The sequence below is a fragment of the Phaseolus vulgaris genome, chromosome 1 (genome assembly GCF_000499845.2).
Source record: "Phaseolus vulgaris cultivar G19833 chromosome 1, P. vulgaris v2.0, whole genome shotgun sequence".
NCBI lineage: Eukaryota > Viridiplantae > Streptophyta > Magnoliopsida > Fabales > Fabaceae > Phaseolus > Phaseolus vulgaris.
In genome coordinates this window covers 44,258,869-44,282,425 of record NC_023759.2, presented here as the reverse complement: position 1 = coordinate 44,282,425, position 23,557 = coordinate 44,258,869, and the positions used below count along the sequence as shown (strand labels likewise).

Sequence of the window (23,557 nt, the reverse complement as noted above, 5' to 3'; positions counted from 1 at the left end):
CATTTCTTTAAATACTCCCTTTTTTTTATATACACTTTCAGCGTTTCTCTCTCCTATTACTCAACTTCCCCGATCTCTCTTATCTGGTTCCCTGCACCGTTCTTCTCTTTGTTTCCTTCTCTCTCCTATTTTTCAACTTCCCCTGTTTCTCTTCTCTGGTTTCTTGCACCGATCTTCTCTGGTTTTCCTGCGTTGTTCTTCTCTGGATTTCCTGTGGTTCTCTCCTATTTCTCCAGGTTATTATTTACTCTTTTTGAGTTTTTCTTATCAAAGTTTAGTTCTTTTCATGTTTCTGATGATTTTTTCTTCTTTGGGTTTCCTGCACGGTTCTTCTCTGGGTTTCTTGCGGTTCTCTCCTATTTCTCCAGGTTATTATTTCTTCCTTTTGAGTTTTTCTTATCAAAGTTTCGTTCTTTTCATGTTTCTGATGATTTTTTTCTTCTCTGGATTTCCTGCAGTTCTCTCCTATTTCTCCAGGTTATTATTTCTTCTTTTTGGGTTTTTCTTATCAAAGTTTAGTTCTTTTCATGTTTCTGATGATTTTTTTCTTCTCTGGGTTTCCTGCACGGTTCTTCTCTGGGTTTCCTGCGGTTCTCTCCTATTTCTCCAGGTTATTATTTCTTCTATTTGGGTTTTTCTTATCAAAGTTTAGTTCTTTTCATGTTTCTGATGATTTTTTTATTCTCTGGATTTTTCCTGCAGTTCTCTCCTATTTCTCCAGGTTATTATTTCTTCTTTTTTGGTTTTTCTTATCAAAGTTTAGTTCTTTTCATGTTTCTGATGATTTTTTTCTTCTTTGGGTTTACTGCACGGTTCTTCTCTGGGTCTTCTCTGGGTTTCCTGCGGTTCTCTCCTATTTCTCCAGGTTATTATTTCTTCTTTTTGGGTTTTTCTTATCAAAGTTTCGTTCTTTTCATGTTTCTGATGATTTTTTTTCTTCCCTGGGTTTCTTGCACGCTGGGTTCCCTGCGGTTCTCTCCTATTTCTCCAGGTTATTATTTATTCTTTTTGGGTTTTTCTTATCAAAGTTTTGTTCTTTTCATGTTTCTGCTGTTTTTTTCATCTACATTTCATTTCAGTTTCTTCCGCAACCAGTAGTGGAAGTTGAATGGATTTTCATTCATATCCATTGTATGTTCAAGCACCAAGGTGAAATCTTTTCCAGGTTAAGTTTGTCTGTCCTCATGGTTTGGACTTCTACTCAAAGACATATTTTGTTGGATTTTGCTTATCAAAGTTTCTTTTTTTTCATGTCTCCGTTGATTCTTTTACCGTTTCTTTGCTTCGTTCTTGACATTGTTTTGTTCTTGACATGTTGATTCTGTTTTTTTTTGTTACGTCTCATAGCATAAAAATTATATTTTTTTTTTGTTTTTCTTATCAAAGTTTCATTCTTTTCATGTTTTGATTCTGTTCATCTCTTTTACCGCCGCTTCTTTGTTTCTTTGCTGATAAAATCGTTAATGGAGTTTTTTTTATTTAGGATTTGGACTTCCACTCAAAGAGATCTCCTTTTTTACACCTTTTTTCATCTATATTTCAGTTTGTGTAGCAACCTGTAGTGGAAGTGGAATGAATTTTCGTTCATATCAATAGTACATTCAAGCATCAAGGTGAAATTTTTTCCTTCCTCTTTTCTCAGAATTGTTTTCATTGTTCATTTTTTTGCTAATAAAATCATTAATTAAGTTATTTTTGGGCTACTTAGGATTTGGACTTCCTCTCAAAGATGTGCAGCAAAATTTTGTTGGGATGGAGGAAATTTTGTCAGATCCATGCACTTTGTGAAGACCACAGATCTTTGACAAGTGGAATAACCTCAATTCATATTATGGTGTTGTTAGTGCTATGAAAATTCAATATTGTATTCTTCTGAATTTAATGTCCACCGGAGAAAATTATTTGTTTATTTTATTTTAGTTATCAAGTTTTGTTTAGATACATGGTCAAATTTTGTAATTTCATACTAAATATTATTATGGAATGTTATTTTGTATTTTTTATTTCAATATGTTACTTTATAGCTTACTTTGAAAAGAGACATGAAATGTGTGTTATTTCTTTATAATAATGTGTTGGCATAAATAAGTTAAACTTCATAAAAAGTTATTCTTCAATTTAATGTATTTAATTATATTTAATGTATTTAATTTTATTATTCACATTAATGTATTCTTTCGAAAAACTTTAACGTTAAGATTATTCGCATTATAATATTATTCAAAATTCAAATTCAAAATTTAAAATTCAAATTCAAATTCAAAATTCAAATTTGTTCAAAATTCAAAACTTTAATGTATTTAATATTCAAAATTTACAATTCCAAGATCATTAATTACTTTTCTGACTCATATCTTCTTTTTTCTGACTTATTCTGCTGCACACTTATTTCCAATTTCAAGATTATAATTATTATTATTATTAATCTTAAAATATTTTCAAATTTTACAATTCCAAGATCATTAATTACCTTTCTGATTCATATCTTCTTTTTCTGACTTCTTTTGCTGCACACTTATTTCCAATTCCAAGATTATTATTATTATTAATTTTAAAATATTTAATTTTTCATATTTTCAAATTTTACAATTCCAAGATCATTAATTACCTTTCTGATTCATATTCTTTTTCTGACTTCTTCTACTGCACATTATTTCCAATTCCAAGATTATTATTATTATTATTAATTTTAAAATATTTATTTTTTCAAATTTTACAATTCCAAGATCATTAATTACTTTTCTGATTCATATCTTCTTTTTATGACTTTTTTTGCTCCACACTTATTTCCAATTCCAAGATTATTATTATTATTAATCTTCAAATATTTAATTTTTTAGATTTTCAAATTTTAAAATTTCAACAACATTAATTACCTTTCTAACAATACTTTCATTATGCATTCTTACTATTTCTGGTCCTATTATTTATTTTCTATTATAAACAAATACAAATATTAAATTAATAAATGTAGTACTTAAATAAAAATTTACAATAAATAAAATACATAAATTATTGAAAATTAAAAATAAATACAAATTATAATTATTGAATGTCATACTTAAATAAAAATTTATAATAAATAAAATTCTTAAATTATTTAAAAATATAATTAAATACAAATCCTAAATTATTGAATGTCATACTTGGATAAAAATTTATAATAATAATATTTTTAAATAATTTAAGAATTTTAACATAAAAATCCTAAATTATTTAATGTCCTGCATAAATAAATAACTTTTTTAAATTATTCTAAATATCAAAATAATAATAATAATTATAAATGATTTAATTCCTATTTAAATGAAAATTTGAAATAAATAAAATTTCTAAAATATCCAAAATCCTAAATAAACACAAATCATAACTTATTTTATGTCATACATAAATAAAACTTCAAAAGTTTTTAAAAATCCTAAATAAGTACAAAATCATAAATTATTTTATTTCCTACTTCAATAAAAATTTAAATTGTTCAAAATCTTAAATAAATAAATATCTAAAGATTTGTAATATCATTCTTAGATAAAATCAAAAAATAATTAAACTTTATAAATTAATCAAAATTCTAAATAAATTCATATCCTAAATTATTTAATTTCATTATTAGATAGAAATCTAAAATTAATAAATTTTTACGTTTTCTAAAATCCTAAAGAAATATAAAACCTAAATTATTTTATCTCCTAAATAATAATATCAAAGAAATAAATTTTCTAAAATTACTAATTTGGATATACTTATGTTTATTTCTTATATATTAATATTTTCATTGTATTTTAGGAAGAGTCTTTTTCTACATATAACTCTTTATTGTTACTAACTTTCTTAACAAATTTTATCAGTTTGTTATACTTTAATTATTTATCTCTGTGTATTATTTATGTTCATGTATTGTATATATTATTTTAGTCTGTTTATTTTTTTATTTATTCGCATATGCTAATGATTATTTCTTATATATTTTTAATTTTTTTATTTTGTCATTTACATTTATATATATATATATATAAAAAATACAAATACTAAATAAGTGAATGTGATACTTAAATAAAAATTTACAACATATAAAATTGCTAAATTATTTAAAATTTTAAATAAATAAAATTCTAAAATTATTCAAAATATTAATAAATAATATTTCTAAATTATTTAATACCCTACTTAAATAAAAAATTTAAATAAATAAAATTTATAAAATATCCAAAATCTAAATAAATACAAATCATAAGTTATTTTATGTCATACATATATAAAATTTCAAAAGTTTTTAAAAATCCTAAATAAATACAAAATCATAAATTATTTTATTTTATATTTAAATAAAATATAAAATAAATAAAATTTAAAAGTTTTCAAAAATCCTAAAGATTGTAATGCCATTCTTAGATAAAAATTGAAAATTAATACAATTTTAAATTCATCAAAATTCTAAATAAATCCATATCGTACACTATTTTATGTCATTATTAAATAAAAATTAATAAATTTCTATGTTTTCTTAAAACTTAAATAAATACAAATCCTAAATTATTTTATTCCTTACTTAAATAATAATCTCAAATAAATAAAATTTCTAAAATTACTTATTCGTATATGTTCATGTTTATTATATATATATATATATATATATTTTATTTTTATTTTTTTATAAAGCATCACTATGCAACTTGACATCTCAGCTAAGCTGACACCTCAAGTAACAACAATCATCTGCCATCACATGAAAAAATATTATTAAAAAAAGAAAAAAGAAAGAAAATACAAAAGTATGGGGGGACAAAATATATATATATATATATATATTTGCATTATAATTTTTTTCTCATTTATATATATATATATATATATATAATTATATAAATTATATTTTTTACATAAAAGTGAAAGAAAATGCGTCAAATAAATCAACAAAACTTAGAGCGGGATGAAATAATTTTATGTTAAATGACTTTGAAGAAGACAATAGTATGGTTTTCGAACCAAAGGTTGACATACTAAATAAATGAAATTCGGGTTATTCGACTGTAAAGATGAGTAATTTTTTACATAACTCTGTATTGTTACTTACTTTTTCAAAAAAATTGTCAGTTTGTTATACTTAAATTATTTATTTATGTTAATATATTGTATGTTTATTTATTTATATTCACATATGCTAATGATTATTTTTTATATATTTATATATATATATTTATATATATTTTTTTTTGTCATTTACATTTACATTTATTTATATATATATATATGAAATAAATACAAGTCCTAAATTATTGAATGTCATACTTAAATAAAAATTTTAAATAAATAAAACTTCTAAATTATTTAAAATTTTAAATAAATAAAAATTCTAAATTATTTAAAGTCTTACTTAAATAAAATATATGAAATAAATAAAGTTATAAGATTATTAAAAATATTAATAAATAATAATTCTAACTTATTTAATGCCTACTTAAATGAAAATTTTAAAATCAGAAATTATTTTATTTCCCACTTAAATAAAAATACAAAATGAATAAAATTTTAAAGTTTTCAAAAATCCTAAATAAATAAAATTCCAAAAAATTGCAAAGTCGTTCTTAGATAAAAATAAAAAATGAATAAAATTTCTAAATTAATCAAAATTCTAAATAAAACTACATCCTACATTATTCAAAATATTAATAAATAATAATTATAATTTTTTTAATGCCCTACTTAAATAAAAATTTGAATTAAATAAAATTTCTAAAATATCCAAAATCCTAAATAAATACAAATCATAAGTTATTTTTATCTCATACATAAATACAAATCTATATATTATATAATTATGAATTATATAAATTGACAATAAAGATTTATGTGCACAAGTAATAATTTATATGACAAAATGTGATTTCATAATTTAAAATAATTTTCGCCTACAATATTTTTATGAAAGAAACACATTTTTTATTACTTTTACTATAACTGTACTTGGTATAATATAATGAATTAATTTTTTAATTAGAATAATTATTCTGAGAGATTTTTGCATATTAACGTAACATGAAATTGGTGAATAGTACTTCATTTTCTTCGTAAATATCTTATGGGAACATAATATTAGATAATTATTTATATAATGTAAATTTGTTCAATTTTTCTATTGTAATATATATGTTATGGAAAAAATTTATTCATTCCTTTTTATTTATAATTAATTTGTGTACTACTAATCTATGTTGCATAGGCACGGACACGGGAACACGAGGACACGGGGACACAGGACATGAGGACACAGGTACACGAGGACATGGATCTATATATTATATAATTATGAATTATATAAATTAACAATAAAGATTTATGTGCACAAATATTAATTTATATCACAAAATGTGACTTCATAATTTAATAGGATTTTCGCCTACAATATGTTTCTGGAAAAAATACAAATTTTTATTACTTTTACTATAACTGTACTTGCTATAATATAATGAATTAATTTTTTAATTGCAATAATTATTTTGAGAGATTTTTGCATATTAATTTAACATGGAGTCGGTGAAACGTACTTCATTTTTTTCGTAAATATCTTAGGGGAATATAATATTAGATAATTATTTATATGATGTAAATTTGTTCAAATTATTTTGTTTATTGTAATGTATTTGTTATGACAAAAATTTATTCATTCCTTTTTATTTATAATTAATTTGTGGACTACTAATCTATGTAGCATAGACACGAACACGAGGATACGGGGACACACGGACACGGATCTATATATTATATCATTATGAATTATATAAATTGACAATAAAAATTTATGTGCACAAGTATTAATTTATATGACAAAATGTGACTTCATAATTTAATATGATTTTCGCCTACAATATGTTTTTGTAAGAAACACACATTTTTTATTACTTTTACTATAACTATACTTGGTATAATATAATGAATTAATTTTTTAATTGCAATAATTATTCTGAGAGATATTTGCATATTAACTTAGCATGTAGTTGGTGCACAATACTTCATTTTCTTCGTAAATATCTTATGAGAACATAATATTAGATAATTATTTATATAAAGTAAATTTGTTCAAATTATTTTGTTCTATTGTAATGTATTTTTTTTATGAAAAGTTTTCTATTGTAATGTATTTGTTATGGCAAAAATTTATTCATTGATTTTAATTTATAATTAATTTATGGACTACAAATCTAGGTAGCATAAACACTGACACGGGGACACGGGACACGGATCTATATAACATATAATTATGAATCATATAAATTGACAATAAAGATTTATTTGCACAAGTATTAATTTACATGACAAAATTTGACTTCATAATTTAATATGATTTTCGCCTACAATATGTTTCTAGAAGAAATACACATTTTTTTTATTACTTTTACTATAACTGTACTTGGTATAATTTAATGAATTAATTTTTAAATTACAATAATTATTCTGGGAGATTTTTGCATATTAAATTAGCATTAAGTTGGTGAACAGTACTTCATTTTATTCGTAAATATCTTATGGGAACATAATATTAGATAATAATTTATATATTGTAAATTTGTTCAAATTATTTTTTTTCTATTGTAATGTATTTGTTATGACAAAAATTTATTCATTCCTTTTTATTTATAACTAATTTGTGGACTACTAATCTATGTAACATACACACTGACACGGGATACGAGGACACAGGAAATAGGGACACGGGGACACGGAGAAACAAGGACACAGAGACACAGGGACACAGATCTATATATTATATAATTATGAATTATATAAATTGACAATAAAGATTTATTTGCACAAGTATTAATTTATATGACAAAATGTAACATCATCATTTAATATGATTTTCGCCTACGATATGTTTCTGGAAGAAATACAAATTTTTTTATTACTTTTACTATAATTGTACTTAGTATAATATAATGAATTAATTTTTAAATTGCAATAATTATTCTAAGAGATTTTTGCATATTAACTTAGCATGAAGTTGGTGAACAATACTTCATTTTCTTCGTAATATATCTTATGAGAACATAATATTAGATAATTATTTATATATTGTAAATTTGTTCAAATTATTTTTTTCTATTGTAATGTATTTGTTATGAGAAAAATTTATTCATTCCTTTTTATTTATAACTAATTTGTGAACTACTAATCTATGTAGCATAGACACTAACACGGGGACACGGGACACGGGGAAACAGGAACACGGGGAAACAGGAACACGGGGACACAGGAACACGGATCTATATATTATATAATTATGAATTATATAAATTGACAATAAAGATTTATGTGCACAAGTATTAATTTATATGACAAAATGTGACTTAATGATTTAATATGATTTTCGCCAACAATATATTTCTGGAAAAAATACACATCTTTTATTACTTTTACTATAACTGTACTTAATATAATATAATTAATTAAAATTTTTAATTGCAATAATTATTCTGATAGATTTTTCCATATTAACATAGCATGAAGTTGGTGAACAGTACTTCATTTTATTCGTAAATATCTTATGTGAACATAATATTAGATAATTATGTATATAATGTAAATTTGTTCAAATTATTTTTTTCTATTGTAATGTATTTGTTATGAAAAAAATTTATTCATTCCTTTTTATTTATAATTAATTTGTGTACTACTAATTTATGTAGCATAGACACTGACACGGGGACACGGGGACACAAATCTATATATTATATAATTATGAATTATATAAATTGACAATAAAGATTTATGTACAAAAGTATTAATTAATATGACAAAATGTGACTTCATATTTTAATATGATTTTCGCCTACAATATGTTTCTGGAAGAAACACACATTTTTTATTACTTTTACTATAAATGTAATTGGAATAATATAATGAATTAATTTTTTAATTGCAATAATTATTCTGAGAGATTTTTCCATATTAACATAGCATGAATTTGGTGAACAGTACTTCATTTTCTTCGTAAATAACTTATGTGAATATAATATTAGATAATTATTTATATAATGTAAATTTGTTCAAATTATTTTTTTCTATTGTAATGTATTTGTTATGATAAAAATTTATTCATTCCTTTTTATTTATAATTAATTTGTGTACTACTAATTATGTAGCATAGACACTAACACGGGGACACGGGGAGACAGGGACACAAATCTATATATTATATAATTATGAATTATATAAATTGACAATAAAGATTTTGGTGCACAAGTATTAATTTTGGTACGTCAGAACTGATCGGTATTGAAAAGTATGTAGTGTTGTTGTCATGGTGCATGAATCAATAAATTAACTCAGTTCAAGACGAGTTGGAATATTAATCTATTCTACAATGACCTTTGTCACACGCTGTGCTTTCCATCACTATTGTCACTTTCACCATATTTTGGGCCCAAAGGAAAGGACTTCCCTTGTCGTTTGGAACCCTTAATCACTTTTGTGTCTACCAAGTACTCCAAAAGTCCAAACACGCACAGTCCTGTAACTCAAACACATAAACTGCATAAAAAAATTTAGAAAGGAAGATACCGACAGAAGAAGGAGTGAAGTTGTGCTGTCTTCAACAGTGCATGAAACACAATTAAGGTGAAAGGGAAATGGTGTTGAATGAACATAAGATGAGCCCAAGTTGGTTTATTTACCGTCCTTCACTTGCCTTTTAATGGTGCAGCAGGGTTATTGCAGCTTCTCTGTCTTCCTCGGTGTTGCAATTTTGGAACTCATTTCACTTGTTTCCCTCTGTTAAATCTCTTTCTGCATTATTCACTGCATCAATTCACCCACTCATATCATATTCATGCCATATTTTGTTTTATTTTAATTATAATTAATTTTTTAAGACAGTATTGCTGGTTTGCTCCAATGCGTATTTTTGTCAAACTTATCACCTAATTTCATCACTCCTTAATATATTGAATCAATCACCTAATTGCTAATCAAGGTGTTGCAGAATTAGTAAAAGACTTATAATGAAATCGTTATAAAACTACAGTTTAAATATTACTAACTTTAGGTTTGCTTATTTATGCAATGCTGAGATCTCTGTATACAATTGACCAACCTGTTTATAAAATATTATATTAATAATAAGAATATTATTAAAGTTATTGATGATTGTTGTTAGTTGAAGTTATCTTCAAAAGTATAACCTTCCAATGAATAAAAGTTTTTATTTTATTTTATTTTTGTATTTTTTTATCAGGAAATATTTGTATTTTTCCTGATATTGTTAGTCTAATGATTAGTCTTGTATGTGTATGGCTTGGATTTCAAAAAAGAATTTTGCAATCCATGAATGACTCACACTTGGAGAGAAGATTGAGAGAGAAATTTAAATATAAAAATCTCATATATTGAATGAAGATGAACAAGATAAACAATAGCTAAGGAAAAAAAACTCAAAACTTAATATTTTAAGTTTTGTGTTGAAGATGACATTAGATCTTATCCAAATAACTTTTAGCTTGTGAGTTATTGGATTGAAATCTCCTTAATTTGGTATAAACAAAGAAACCAAAATGATATACGAAGAAAATTTGTTGAGACATAAGAGTTTTCATTTTAATGTATAACTATAAATTAAGGAATAAACTAACTATAAATTGTAAGAGGCACAATCTACTCTTAATAGAATACACAAATGTATAATTTTGAATCATGAATTGCTTTTATAATAAATTTTCATAATATCATTTTAACTCATAACATAATTTATTTGACCACACTTCATGTCAGAAAGTATAGAAAAATTGGTTTCAAGGTGTGATAATGGATATATAGTAATTGTAAGAGAGTCCATGCTAAATAGTTCCTTATTATTTCTTATTATTTTTTATATACGGATTGAAAAATCTTGAAACACTCCATTTTAGTTTTGATTTATTTTTTATATTAAAAAAATCTTACAACATGTTTATCATAAAACACTAAAAAAACATTAAATAAAAGTTAATTTAAAAAAATAATAATTAATTATTATATTGACTAAATTAGATATTATTTCGGAGATTAAATAAATTATTGGTATTTAAAGTAATTTTTATTGTTAGTAAAATTTATACACTAATTTTTAGATTAGTTTTTAATTAACCTATGCAATTTTAAATTTAGTTTATATATTTTATTAATAATTATTATTATTACTTTAAATATTAATAAAATAAAATAGTTTATAATATTTAATTTAATTATTATAATAATTAATTATTTTGTTTTGTTTTTCTTTAATGATTTTGAAATTAGAAGAATTAATGTAAAAGAAATGGTAAGAGAAGAGACTTTTTAAAAACGGAAGGATGAAGGGTACTGAGTGGGCAACTCATCACATGTTTCTTATTTTATCAATTAGAAACCAATTTTAGAGTTAAAATATAATTAGTTTATGTAATGACTAAATTATAGACTATTTTAAAGATAATTTTTTTCAATAGTTAAATAATTGATAGTTAAAACTTTGATAACTAATTAGATATCTATTTAAAAACTATTTAACAATAATAAAAACTAATTTAAAAATAAATAAAAAATTTAAAATAATATGTAATTTTATTTATTATAACAACTAATTATTATTTTTTTATCTAAAATTAGTTTTATTTGATAATTTTTTTTTAGTGTACAACTTTTTTTTATCTAAAATTTTTATTTGATAATTTTCTTTGTAGTGTCACTTTTTTTTAATTAAAATTAGTTTTATTTAATAATTTTCTTTGTAGTATCACATTTTTTTAATTAAAATTAGTTTTATTTGATAATTTTCGTGTCACATCTTGTCCATCTTGTCTGCAGGATGTTCCTTTCACAGTTTTTACCTTAGCCATGGGCATTGTTGCTCCCAAAAGGAAGGAAGAAGAACCTCACACTTACAATTTCCATATCTCACTCTAACCTTCCTTCTCTGCGCTATAGCCCCGGATAGCTACAACTCTATATTATCTTTACAGCTTTCTTTAATTTAACTTTGATTTATAGGTACTAACTAATGAAATAAATGCTCTGAATGTTACTTCATAAAGAAATTTATTAGATAGAAGCATTGAAAAATTATAGATTTCTAATAGCTACACCTCTAATAGCTACACCCAAAAAGAGAAAGGAATATATACACAGGCTTTTGCCTCTCATAATAACAAGTCAGAACGACCGTGCAACACCTCACTGTCTTAGCTGTACACTCTCTGCCTATCTGGTTCAACTCCATTATCATCCACTCAACCCATCAAGCCATATAAGAGATCAAATTTGCAGATGGATTTCAATGGAAGAGATTATCAAACAAAGGTGGAGAAAGGTATGGATTGGCATTGCACCACAAAACCATTTGTTCCTCAGCCAGAGACCTTAAGCTTCTTCTACAACAATAACAACCACCCATATCCAGGTAAAACAACATCCTTCAAAGGATTTATCTTTATCCTCCAAAATCTCAACTTGCATTTCTTTTTTACTGCCCATGGTTTACGATTTTCAAATGCAGTTACCTTAATTATATACGTGTGTGAATCAATGAATAGCTTCCAAGAGTCAGCCTATATTTTGCAACCACTATATTTGAATATTTCTGAGTTTTGCACATGAATTGTAACTTGAATCCCAAGTAACTGTCCCATTTTCTTGCTTTTCTGAATACTCTTAGCAAAGGAACCGTTACAAGGCATTGAAAGCTGCACTAGTTAAGTTGTTGTATATTCGGCAAGGAAAATCTCTAAAAATCAATCTGACAGCCTAAATGTTCTTCTTATGTTTGAAGGAGTATATTCAAAGATAGAATATTTATGTTATACTGATCATAAAATAGGTATAAAACCCTAGCTAAAATGCTTCCATTCATGTAGTAGAGACTGAACTTTTCTAATACTAAGAACTGTAAATAGTTATCACCAGATCTTCAAACACCTTGCTGCTTTTCCAACCTAACCCATGTGTTACATATGTTCAGGAGTGGAAGTGAAACAAGCGACAATGTTGGAGACAGGAGAAAGGTCGAATCCGGCAAGGGACAATGGAAGCAAAGAGAAGAAGAAGCGGTTAATAAGCAAGCAGATAGAGTTATTGGAGAGGAGCTTCCAGGAGGAAATAAAGTTAGACCCTGAAAGGAAGATGAAGCTTTCGAGGGAACTATGCCTCCAGCCTCGTCAAATCGCTGTTTGGTTCCAAAATAGACGTACAAGGTGGAAAACCAAGCAGCTTGAGCACTTGTACGATGTTCTCAAACACCAATATGATCTCATCTCCAACGAAAAGCAGCAGCTTCAAGAAGAGGTACCTTCGCACTTCATTTCACACATGCATGCCAAATGTTTAGTTGCTTGTTTTCACACATATCCTTGTCTCTCTCCATCTACCTCTAAACCATATATTATACATTCAAACATCTTTTCTTTTCAAGGTTAAGTATAGTGGTCATCTATCTCCTGTCTTTGTCCTGCCAAAAATATAATGATACGATTTTCATCTCTAAGATTAGGGTTGGGTCATGAAAGACACCAGGGTGAAAGAAATATGAAACTGTATATAGTTTTTCATATCAAAACTAGTTATATATCGATTGCATCAGTATTTGAAGTTATGCAATGTTGTTTAGGCAAAAGAAGTGTGTCTTGTTTATTTTGTTGTGTGTGTGTGTTTATATGTGTTGTGAGCAGGTTATGAAGTTGAAGGCAATGCTAAGCAAAGAGCAAGGTTTTGGGACGCAAAGATTGGGCGGTTATCCAGAAATAACTGGAGAAGAAACGGTAGAAAGCACGTCAGAGGGTCTAAGGGGTTCTAATAACAAGGCATGGGGAAAGAGTAACATTGAGCAGGTTGCAGATGAGGGCCTTTGTTCTTTGAGTGTGGAGGATTATAACACTGTTTCACTGCCTCTCTGCCACTGGCCTATTGTGCCTTATTAGCTATTATACCTAATTTATCTTCCACAAGTTTGAACTATATCACTGAGCTTAATTAATTAATACCAGTTTGTTAGCTAGAAGATGATAACCTTTTCTTAATGACATTAGGATCTGTGCAGACATGTTTTATGACTCTGAAACAGCTAATCAGGGCAAGCCTAATTTAATATAACTCCTAGTTTCAATTAATTAATTCACTTGCATAAAGTCTTATTATCACCTACTATACCTACTTACTTCTATGGCTACCACTTTATCATCATGTAACTTCAAATAGATAGCATTGCTTTGAATATAAGTGATTAACTGTTGTTTAATCATAAATATTAATGTAATGTATTTAATGGCGTAAACATATTATGAGTGATATCTTGAAAATTTTACATTAGATTATATACAATTTTAAAATTGTATTGTGTCACACATTTATAAACTGATATTTGTTTTTAGTATACTTGTGATTAACATTTTACTTCAATCATAAATGATAAATATTAAGGATATTTTTAATAGTGTTTGAAAGAGAAAATAAAACATTTTTGTTATCTAACATTATTTTATACATAAATTAATTAATAGAAACGTTTTTAGAATAAATTTTTTAACTCATTCGTAAATTAATTTTAATGTATAAAAAATATTTTTCTTTTTATTTTCATGAAAGTTTACGTACTCACCTAATATTTTTTCTTTAGAATAAATTATTAAAAAAAATAAAAATTAGGAAATTGTAGGTGATCAAGAATAGTCAAATAGCATGTATATGATAACAAAACTTAAATAGTATATATCTTATAAACTTATAATTATTCTTACAAAATCAACCAAAATAAAAGTGAGTTTTTACTTCATTATTATTTTAATATGTCTAATAATCATTTAAGAGTTAAAGACAATAATAATTTATATATTTCTTCATTTTTCAATCCACCAAAATGTTTTTTTTAAGGATAAAGCCGAAACACTGACCCCCAATACACTCAGTATATCCTTCAGAAATCGAGACGGAAGACAATTTTTTTTAAAAAAAATGGGTTGAGTTAGTTTTATTGGGATAGCACGTAAATGTTGGGTTTGATTTTGGGTTAGTTTAAGAAAGATAAATTGGTTAAGTTGTGCGGCAAATTCTGATTCCCCCAATAATTGATTGACTAACAATGACTGCAAGTCTTGGGGCTTCAAGGTTATAGGTTAAAATAATGTTCAGGAGCAACACAGATACTTATTAGTTTTATTTCTAAATTTGAGAAGTTTCAACCAAACTGTATTTTTCTTTTCACACTTTTAACAGACAGAAAGCTCTACGCCAATCCTATCATGACTCTTAAATTCATTCAAGTCAACCCAAGCTTCTAAATCTCTATTTATTTATCAGTAAGGTCTTCTTTTTCATTTTTATTACCAAGTAGAAAAGGAGATAATTTTATATTATTTTTTTATCAAAAAAAAAAATAGAATCACTTCAGATGTAATCAAACTCTTATACATCTCATAAAACTATAGCACACATCTCGAAAACACCACCCAAAATAGAGGAAAATAAGTCACCACCTAACAAAAAACCAAAACACAGCCTCAAAAAAATATAACAAAACAACACACTAGACAAACAAACTAGAAACCGTCTGAAAAAAACACCCAATCCAAATTCACAAACAACCAACACTCAATTCACACAGAACAACCAACCAAAGACTAACAAAAGTGAGATTTTCAATCACTTATATAGTACGGAATGACTTTATCTCTAATCAATGTGAGATCTCCATTACACCCTTCTCACGTCGAGACCTGTCAACTCGTGTATGGAACTACATATTTATGGGTAATCCAATAGCAGCTTGATAACGGGTGACCTGATAAGGACAACTCATAGTATATAAGTGAGTGCAACCTCACCTTATGAGTCAATCTTATAAGGTTGAGTTAGGCTTAAAGTCCCCTTTTTAAGATGATATCAATTTCATTTAGAATTTATTATAGCGAGAGTTTGTTGCGCTTATCAAGTCACCCGTTATCAAGAAACACAATTTTATAAGGCAGTTTCTTCCTACACCCCTATATTTTTCTTTATGCACCCCTATAATATTATGCAAAGACAAAACTATCCCTATTATTTTTTAAAAATCCTAAAATGCACATAAGACCACACTATTCTTACTTCTTCCTTTGCCCACAGATTGCACAGACAGACTCCATGGACTCCATTTATGAACAACAACGACGATGCTCCATCTCTTGGCACAAGAAGACTTTTTGTTGGTGGTGGTCGGTGGTGTCACGGGAACTTGGTGGTAGTTGGGTGGTTTCTCTTGATGGTTCCCTGTTCAGAAAAAAAGGTAAGTAATTTTTTTGGTTCAAATTTATAGCTTCGTTTTTTTTTTTTCCAAGATTCGTATGTAGCATTCCAGACAATGCAATCCGATAGTTTTATGGAATAGAGAATCCACATTTTTTTTCCACATTCCGAATTATTGAATCCATAAAAATTCTGGATTAGGGAATTAGTACATCTTCCAGATCCAACAATCCATAATTCAAACAAATATTCTGAATCCACCAATCCATAATTCAAAATATGTACTCCGAATTCAGAAATCCATAACTCAAAATAAATTTCGGATCCATCAATCCGTAACCCAAATTAGGCTTCTGGATTCAGCAATCCGAAAATCACAATATATAAAAAATTTGCTCCTGGAACACCTTCTCATCCGGAAAACAAAATGATTTACTTACGGTCTGGCGCATTCGAAAATCACATTTTCTCTTCCAGATTGATCAATCCGTAGCACACTCTCGGATCCCAATTTTTGGTAACCACAAAAACTACATAACCACCAATGCTCTTAAAAAATATTAATTCTTATCTCTAAAAATCAAACAACATTTCGGCAAAGCAACTCACTCCTCCACCTTGCGTCGCACAACTAAAATGACCCTCGTCAGAGCCTGAGATGAATGAAGAAGAAGAAGAACAATGTCAAACCAACTCCACCAAGGTGCCCTTTTTCAAATAAAAGGTTAAGGCTAGTTTTGGATTTTTTAAATTGTGGGCTGCAGGAAGAAAAACGTAGGGGTGCAGGAAGAAATTGCCATTTTATAAACATCAAGGAATGGACTTAATGAGATAATACAATTTTTAGTTAAAATTCATGTGGTATAGGAATTTTAACTTTGAACAAAGTTTTAAATGATTTTCATATTCCACACTAGTGATGCATAATTTGCAGCATATACACTTAATGAAATCACCTATGTAAATGTCAAGTGAAATCACTTGTATGAGGTATTGGAAGAATCTCTTGAGCACTCATGAAAATCATACATGTGTATGGTCTAGTTAGTCAACACAATGATAACAAGAATTATGAGGTGTAATGTGATTGATTAACCGCCAGTAAAAGTGTTTGGGCTCATATAACTTGTTACATAAACTACATTGAGTGTTAAATTTCACAATCTAGGAATGATTCATATATCTTATTATACTAGTTTGGATGCATGTGATCCATGATTCTTTTTTATTTTTTTACCTTTTACAATATCTAAGGATTGTTGTACTATAAATATTAAGGCATATAGTCCATGTTGTTTAGTTTCCACATATCTAACTCGGACACTCCTCTTAAATGGCGTGTCCGTGTAGGACACGCGTATTGGACACCGACACTCGTAGGACACGTATCGATGAAGTGTCCAATTCAAAAAATATTTGTTGAATTTCTGACAATTCTAACACGGGTCTAATACAATTTTAAAAATAAAAAATACATTAATTTTCTAAAAACTCAAACTTATTATATAAATTTTTATTATGATTATAAAAATAAGAAACAAATCATTTTGAACAAGCAATAAAAAACATGTTTGTGCTTCAAAAAAAAATTGAAACATACTTAATACATATAAATCTTTATTATCAATTTATATAATTCATAATTATATACTATATAAATTTGTATCTTCATATCCTATATTTTAAAAATTATACATATCTCCTTTTAAAAATTATACATATCTCCGTGTGTGTGTTCGTGTTGTATCCGTGTTTGTGTCCGTGTTGTATCCGTGTGAATTTCCACATTGAGAGGTTTATATACAATAAATCTGAATGTATATTTAAAATAGGCAACAAGGGAGGTAAGTTTTGTTGGCATGAAATTATACATTGAAGCTTTGGTTTACAAATTTTCTGGTTTTCAAATAAAATAAAATAAAAACTCTATTTAACACTCGATTTTTTACATCACTGTTATCATGATTTGTAATGTCAATTATTTTCATTATGTTTTTTTATTTATTTTCGTTGTTATTATATTGTTATTGTTGTTACTTGCAGCAGTGACAAAAATATTAATAAAAATAATAATAAAGAAAATAAAATTATGGTGATAATATTAAAAAATGTCGTAATAGTTTCAAATATTCATATTTTAATTTAATTACAGTTTAATCTTTATTATATTGATCTACTTGTTGAAAATACTATTTTGTTTTCGTGTTTGTTATTATTGTTAAAATTTTGAGTTTATTTTTTATACTTTCATTTATAATTATTGCAAATATAAAATTTAATTTAATAGTTAAATAATTTAAACTGTAATAATAATTATATAATTTTTTAATTATATATTTAATTGTAAACATTAAATTCTTGATTCAGTATTTTATGATCTTTAATATTCTTTTATAATTTTGAATTGAAACTTGATACATAACTTATTTAAAAGTATTTAATATATATTTTTATCTAAAATGACATTAGGAAATTAAATGTGTGCAACATCTATATCGGACTCTAGGGTTTTTCAAACCTTACAAAACCTGAAGACAAAGTAATTAAGTTTAATCATTTTTTTATCTTCGCCTCTCAGAAATTCAACCACGAACACTTCATTACTATTGTGAGAAAGATAATGCAGAGACAAACCCGTCAAATCCATGTTGTCATGGTTAAACACTCCGGATAACACCAATCAAAGAGACGAACTCTTTCTATCTATATCGAATGCATAATAAAAAGACAATCTGAAAATTTATAGTCCGTCACATTACGTAGAATTCTATTCAACTTCTAAGTCAATACGTTGATTGAAAAGTTTTAAATACATTAATTATAAACAAAAGAGTTTGAAATTGAAATAGAGTATTACAAAATAAAATAAAAGTAAACGACATTATACGAACTAATGTTGAAACAAGAATTTTCAGTGACCATAACAGAATTGGATACTGATGTATAATATTAGGTGTTTTCAACAACCTTTTAACCACATTCTACATTATCTTCACCAAAACGAGATAATGTGAATAGGAGTTTCATTTGGCCAAGCTAAGCCATCAGCCGTAGCAGAGGAATTGTTCATCGTCGGAGAAATAATCATGAGTGGGAGAATACAAAAGGTCAATACGGGGTCACCGTTGAAGAACAAAGATATCTAGGACTGTGGCTGGTTAAATAAATTAAATAGATGCTTAAGATCAATACGGGGCTTGGTAACAAAATCAATTGAAAGTTTCAAATAAAGAACACAAATACAAAACATGAGTAGCAAGAGCATTGATCGTTCCCATCTCTCTAGGGTCAGTCAAGTTCAAAATCCAAACACGAACCAATAAAAACAGTTTATAAAAGAACGACTAACGTGACTAAGGCGGAAGGCAAAAATAGGTACTTTCTGAAGTATCAAACACAAGTTTAATTAAACAGTAAAATAAAAGATTAATCATGCAAATAAAATATCAGTACATAAGTTTCAAAACAACACTACTTAAATTGTAGCAAAAATAGGAACAAAACTTAAGCTCAGCGTTTCCCGCCTCCACCGCCGAGTTTAGGACCTTTAGGCATAGCACCCTTGGAAACATTGCCTTTCCCTCCTTTTTGTGACTTAGCTGCAACTTCGGCTTTCTTAGCCTTCTTCTCATCCTTTGTTTTCTTGATTCTCTCCTTAATTTCACTGTACCACAACATCCAAGATTCAGATAAATGTGTAATTCATATTGGAAAGCAAAAGAGATGTTGAAAGTTAGTCTCTGAAAATTTACGGTTTCAATTGATTAAAATAAAAAGATTTTAGCTCCTCTAAAGTGAGACATTGAGTAAAGAGTAATTATAGTAATTGATCAGAAAATAAATAACTGAGAATGTGACTGAATATGCACACATCTACAATAAATAAGAGCGCAAATCCAATGTTAGACAGGAATTAACAAAATACACACCGAAGGGCAGCTTCCCTGGCTGCGTCTCTAACTTCTGGCTTCTCAGTCCTCTTCTTCTGGATAACTTCCAGAGTGGCACCGACAATGGACCTAGAGTAAGGCTTCTTGGCAGCGCGTCTTCTCTTCTTCACAGCTTCTTGTGCAATGTCCTACACATCCCATTCACACAAGTAAATGAATAAATGCAGGAATGCTTAGCACAACAACATGTTTCTATGTGAAATTATAACATCTATGGACAAAGCAAAATCAGATTATCAAATTCAACTCAAGTATGAAAGCAACATTTTCATTTCCTAAACGGGTTCATCAATGCCAATAGAAATTCTAATTTAACAAGGTCAGGTCGTCGATATTGATTAAATGTAACATCTTTCAGACATTTAAATTTAATAAATACCTTCTTGTGTTGCTTCCTGTACATTGCAGTCCAGGTAAGCTTTGATGGCTTCAAACGGTTGTGGAAATACCTCTTGCATTTGGAATTGGCAAATAGGAAAACCTGTAGATTCAACAACCAAAAACCGTCACAACTTTTTGCCATTTAATCATAGCAAACAGAACCAGACTCAAATAATGTGATACAACGATCCAAATTAAATGAGACATTTTAAGTCACCTGAGAATCACCACGAACAAATCTGATGCCTTTTCCTGGGTAAATCTTGGCACCACTGAATCTGCATAGTTCAGTTCTGAAAAAATAATATAAAATATTAACAAAAGGTACCCAAAGAAAAATGATTATCCATGGATCAAACAAAACGCTAAGACACTGAATAGTTTAGCTTAAACTATTTTCAACAATCTACAACAGTTATGCGTCTGACATATTTCAAAAGCTGCTTCTATGAAAGAACACATTCTCCAACATTTAAGATTAAAGAAGCAGATGCAAAAAATATTTCAGAGACTGCGTTGAGGAATTGAAATCAAGTCATTAAGCAGCAAAGCATAATGATGTACGTCTTGTGGATTTAATTTTCGGCACATCGCAAATTGTTCCACAGTATGCTCAACAACCACACAGTAATACTAATTTAAAAGACAGAAATTAAAAACAAATTACAAACCACGGAAACAAAATGAGAAGTAAACCGAGTTCACAAAAAAATTAAGAAAAAAAAAACGAGATTAACTGGAACAAACAACGATTTTAGAATACAGATAAGTGCATGCATCAGAACACAGGACTGTTAGAAGAAAGTAATTGCTATGAAATCCTAGAAAAGAAGTTGATGGAAGAAAAAGAAGAATGAAAACGCACTTGAGCACCATGGCTGCTGCTTGAGGTGTGGCCGCTCAGTGTAAACCCTAATACCTAATTCTTCCTGATTCTCTCTATACCCCGAGTATAAAACCATATAAATGAACTGCTGGGCCCAATGTGAAGTATATTGGCCCAAAGTAAATAGTCTAGTCCATAAGAACCTGTATTTTAGTATTTAGTGTTTCTTCCAGCACCATTACATTTGTCTTCCTGCACCCCTAACTTCATGTGCAATTACAAAATTATACCTATAACTTTTTAATTTTTTTTCCTTCTCTGCTATTGTGCATAGAGCAAACAAAGTGCAGTGAGTGCACTGCGTTCTTGTACTTTTTTTCTTCTCATTTTAAGAATCAAGTATAACATTTACAATCATTTTTAATAAATTAAAATATTTATAAAATTAAAATAGAAGAAAATTTAAAAATTAAATATATACAAATTTATGAAGAAATATCAATGAAATAAAATATTTTATTAACATTATTTTGTTTTTATTTTTATAGTAAATTTGAATTGTGAAGTATAAATTATAATATTTTCTAAATATATTTTTATAATAAAATTTGAATAAAAAAATTATAATAAATTATAATGTTGGTATTTTTTGTTTCTTAAAAATATATTAAAATAAGTAATAGTAAAAATTAAATAAAATTGTTTAAATATTTTATAAAAGAAATAGTAACTAAATAGTTTAAAAATATAAAAATAAAAAAATTAAGTTACTTATGGATGGATGATAATATATGTAATAATAAAAAATAAATGAATAAATTTATTATTAAGTTTAATAAAAAATAATGTATAAATTATAATTTTAAAATAAAAATTAAGAAAAAAATATATTTAAATTAAAAAATTATGTAAATAATGAGTTATATATAAATATATGTCATAAATTATAATAATAAATATTATATAATCATATTTAATTATAAATAATATAAAAAAATTATAAAGAAAAATGAAATATGTGGTGAATACTAATTAAAATACAATTTATATATTAATTAAAGGTAAAAAAAATAATATATAAGATTTAAATAACATAAATATAAATTATTTTTAAATGTTTTTATGTTTATTAATTATAAATTGTTATTAATTGTAGAAATACTGTATATGTTGAATATAGGTCCTTCAATTAATATTTTTTTAATGATATTGTTCTAAAAGGTTTAGCTTCATAACTAATGCTGTGCAGAAGCACATGATTTTCATGTATCATTTTGATGAGTTAAAAAACTTGATTTATACATATTATTGGTGATTAGAAATAAGATAATCAAAAATGACTTCTACCTTAAAAAAACCTTGATTAACTTAATTAAAATAAGTTTAAAATTCTAATTTACAGAGATGTTTTTCGATTTAGATATTATGAATATTAACCTGATTCAATTTAACACAATCTAAATCAATTAAATTAAATAATAATAAGTTCAAATATTAAATTAACTTTTGTATTACTAATTATTATGCATGGATTATAATAATATTTTTAATTGATTTTTTTTCATATTTATATAGCATGATATTCCAACAATTAACCATTCCTATTAATACCCCGTACATATAATATCAAAGTTTTGTTTGTTCCAACTTGAATAATAGTATATAATTATTAAAATTTTCTGTATAATATCAAAATTTTCTATTCTACATGAAAGGACGTGGATTACATACATGATAAAGGTTTATCTTATATAAAATTTTAAAATCTATATTCCTTTAAACATATAAAATTTTCATATTAAAATAATTTTATTAATATAAATTATGTTTTTATTCCATAAGCAATAATATTTAACGATGTTTTATCAACTATTCTCTGTTTTTATTCCATAAGCAATAATATTTAACGATGTTTTATCAACTATTCTCTATTTAAAATCGTGTTTAATCTTTAATGTTTAACTTAGTTGACTATGGTGTTTATTGGTCATATTCTTATAAAAGAAGATATATGTTTAGTCTTAAAATATTGACTGTGATTCATTAATTTATTACACTTAGTACAAAATAATTATATCTTTATTGAAAACTAAAAGAATCCTTACTAATATTTTAGCACAGAAGTTAACACCACAGTTAATAACATCATTTGATGTTGATAGAGCTGAGCTTCACTTCT

At 26.3% G+C, this 23,557-nt stretch overlaps 2 protein-coding genes across 2 annotated transcripts; one reads left to right on the top strand and one right to left on the bottom strand.

Moving 5' to 3' along the window:
* Positions 1-12,299: 12,299 nt before the first annotated feature.
* LOC137816209 (homeobox-leucine zipper protein ATHB-22-like) lies at positions 12,300-14,165 on the top strand. Its single transcript, XM_068619287.1, has 3 exons — positions 12,300-12,409; positions 12,968-13,290; positions 13,674-14,165. The coding sequence occupies exons 1-3, from the start codon at positions 12,322-12,324 to the stop codon at positions 13,920-13,922; spliced, it is 660 nt and encodes a 219-aa protein (XP_068475388.1). The 5' UTR covers positions 12,300-12,321; the 3' UTR covers positions 13,923-14,165.
* A 5,410-nt stretch (positions 14,166-19,575) lies between these two features.
* Positions 19,576-21,542, bottom strand: LOC137814519 (large ribosomal subunit protein eL24-like). Its single transcript, XM_068617305.1, has 5 exons — positions 21,418-21,542; positions 20,770-20,845; positions 20,551-20,652; positions 20,151-20,299; positions 19,576-19,885 (listed from the first exon to the last, which is right to left on the bottom strand). Exons 1-5 carry the CDS (start codon positions 21,426-21,428, stop codon positions 19,732-19,734), a joined length of 492 nt encoding a protein of 163 aa, XP_068473406.1. The 5' UTR covers positions 21,429-21,542; the 3' UTR covers positions 19,576-19,731.
* Between the last annotated feature and the right edge of the window lie 2,015 nt (positions 21,543-23,557).

What these genes read in the sequence shown, in the direction of transcription:
- LOC137816209 (XM_068619287.1), top strand. Translation starts at nt 12,322, where the DNA reads ATGGATTGGCATTGCACCACAAAACCATTTGTTCCTCAGCCAGAGACC. An exon ending in TAACAACCACCCATATCCAG is followed by an intron (nt 12,410 to 12,967) that starts GTAAAACAACAT and finishes ACATATGTTCAG; the next exon opens with GAGTGGAAGTGAAACAAGCG. An exon ending in AGCAGCAGCTTCAAGAAGAG is followed by an intron (nt 13,291 to 13,673) that starts GTACCTTCGCAC and finishes TGTTGTGAGCAG; the next exon opens with GTTATGAAGTTGAAGGCAAT.
- LOC137814519 (XM_068617305.1), bottom strand. An exon ending in ACAGGAAGCAACACAAGAAG is followed by an intron (nt 20,300 to 20,550) that starts GTATTTATTAAA and finishes TGGGATGTGTAG; the next exon opens with GACATTGCACAAGAAGCTGT. An exon ending in GCCAGGGAAGCTGCCCTTCG is followed by an intron (nt 19,886 to 20,150) that starts GTGTGTATTTTG and finishes GTTGTGGTACAG; the next exon opens with TGAAATTAAGGAGAGAATCA.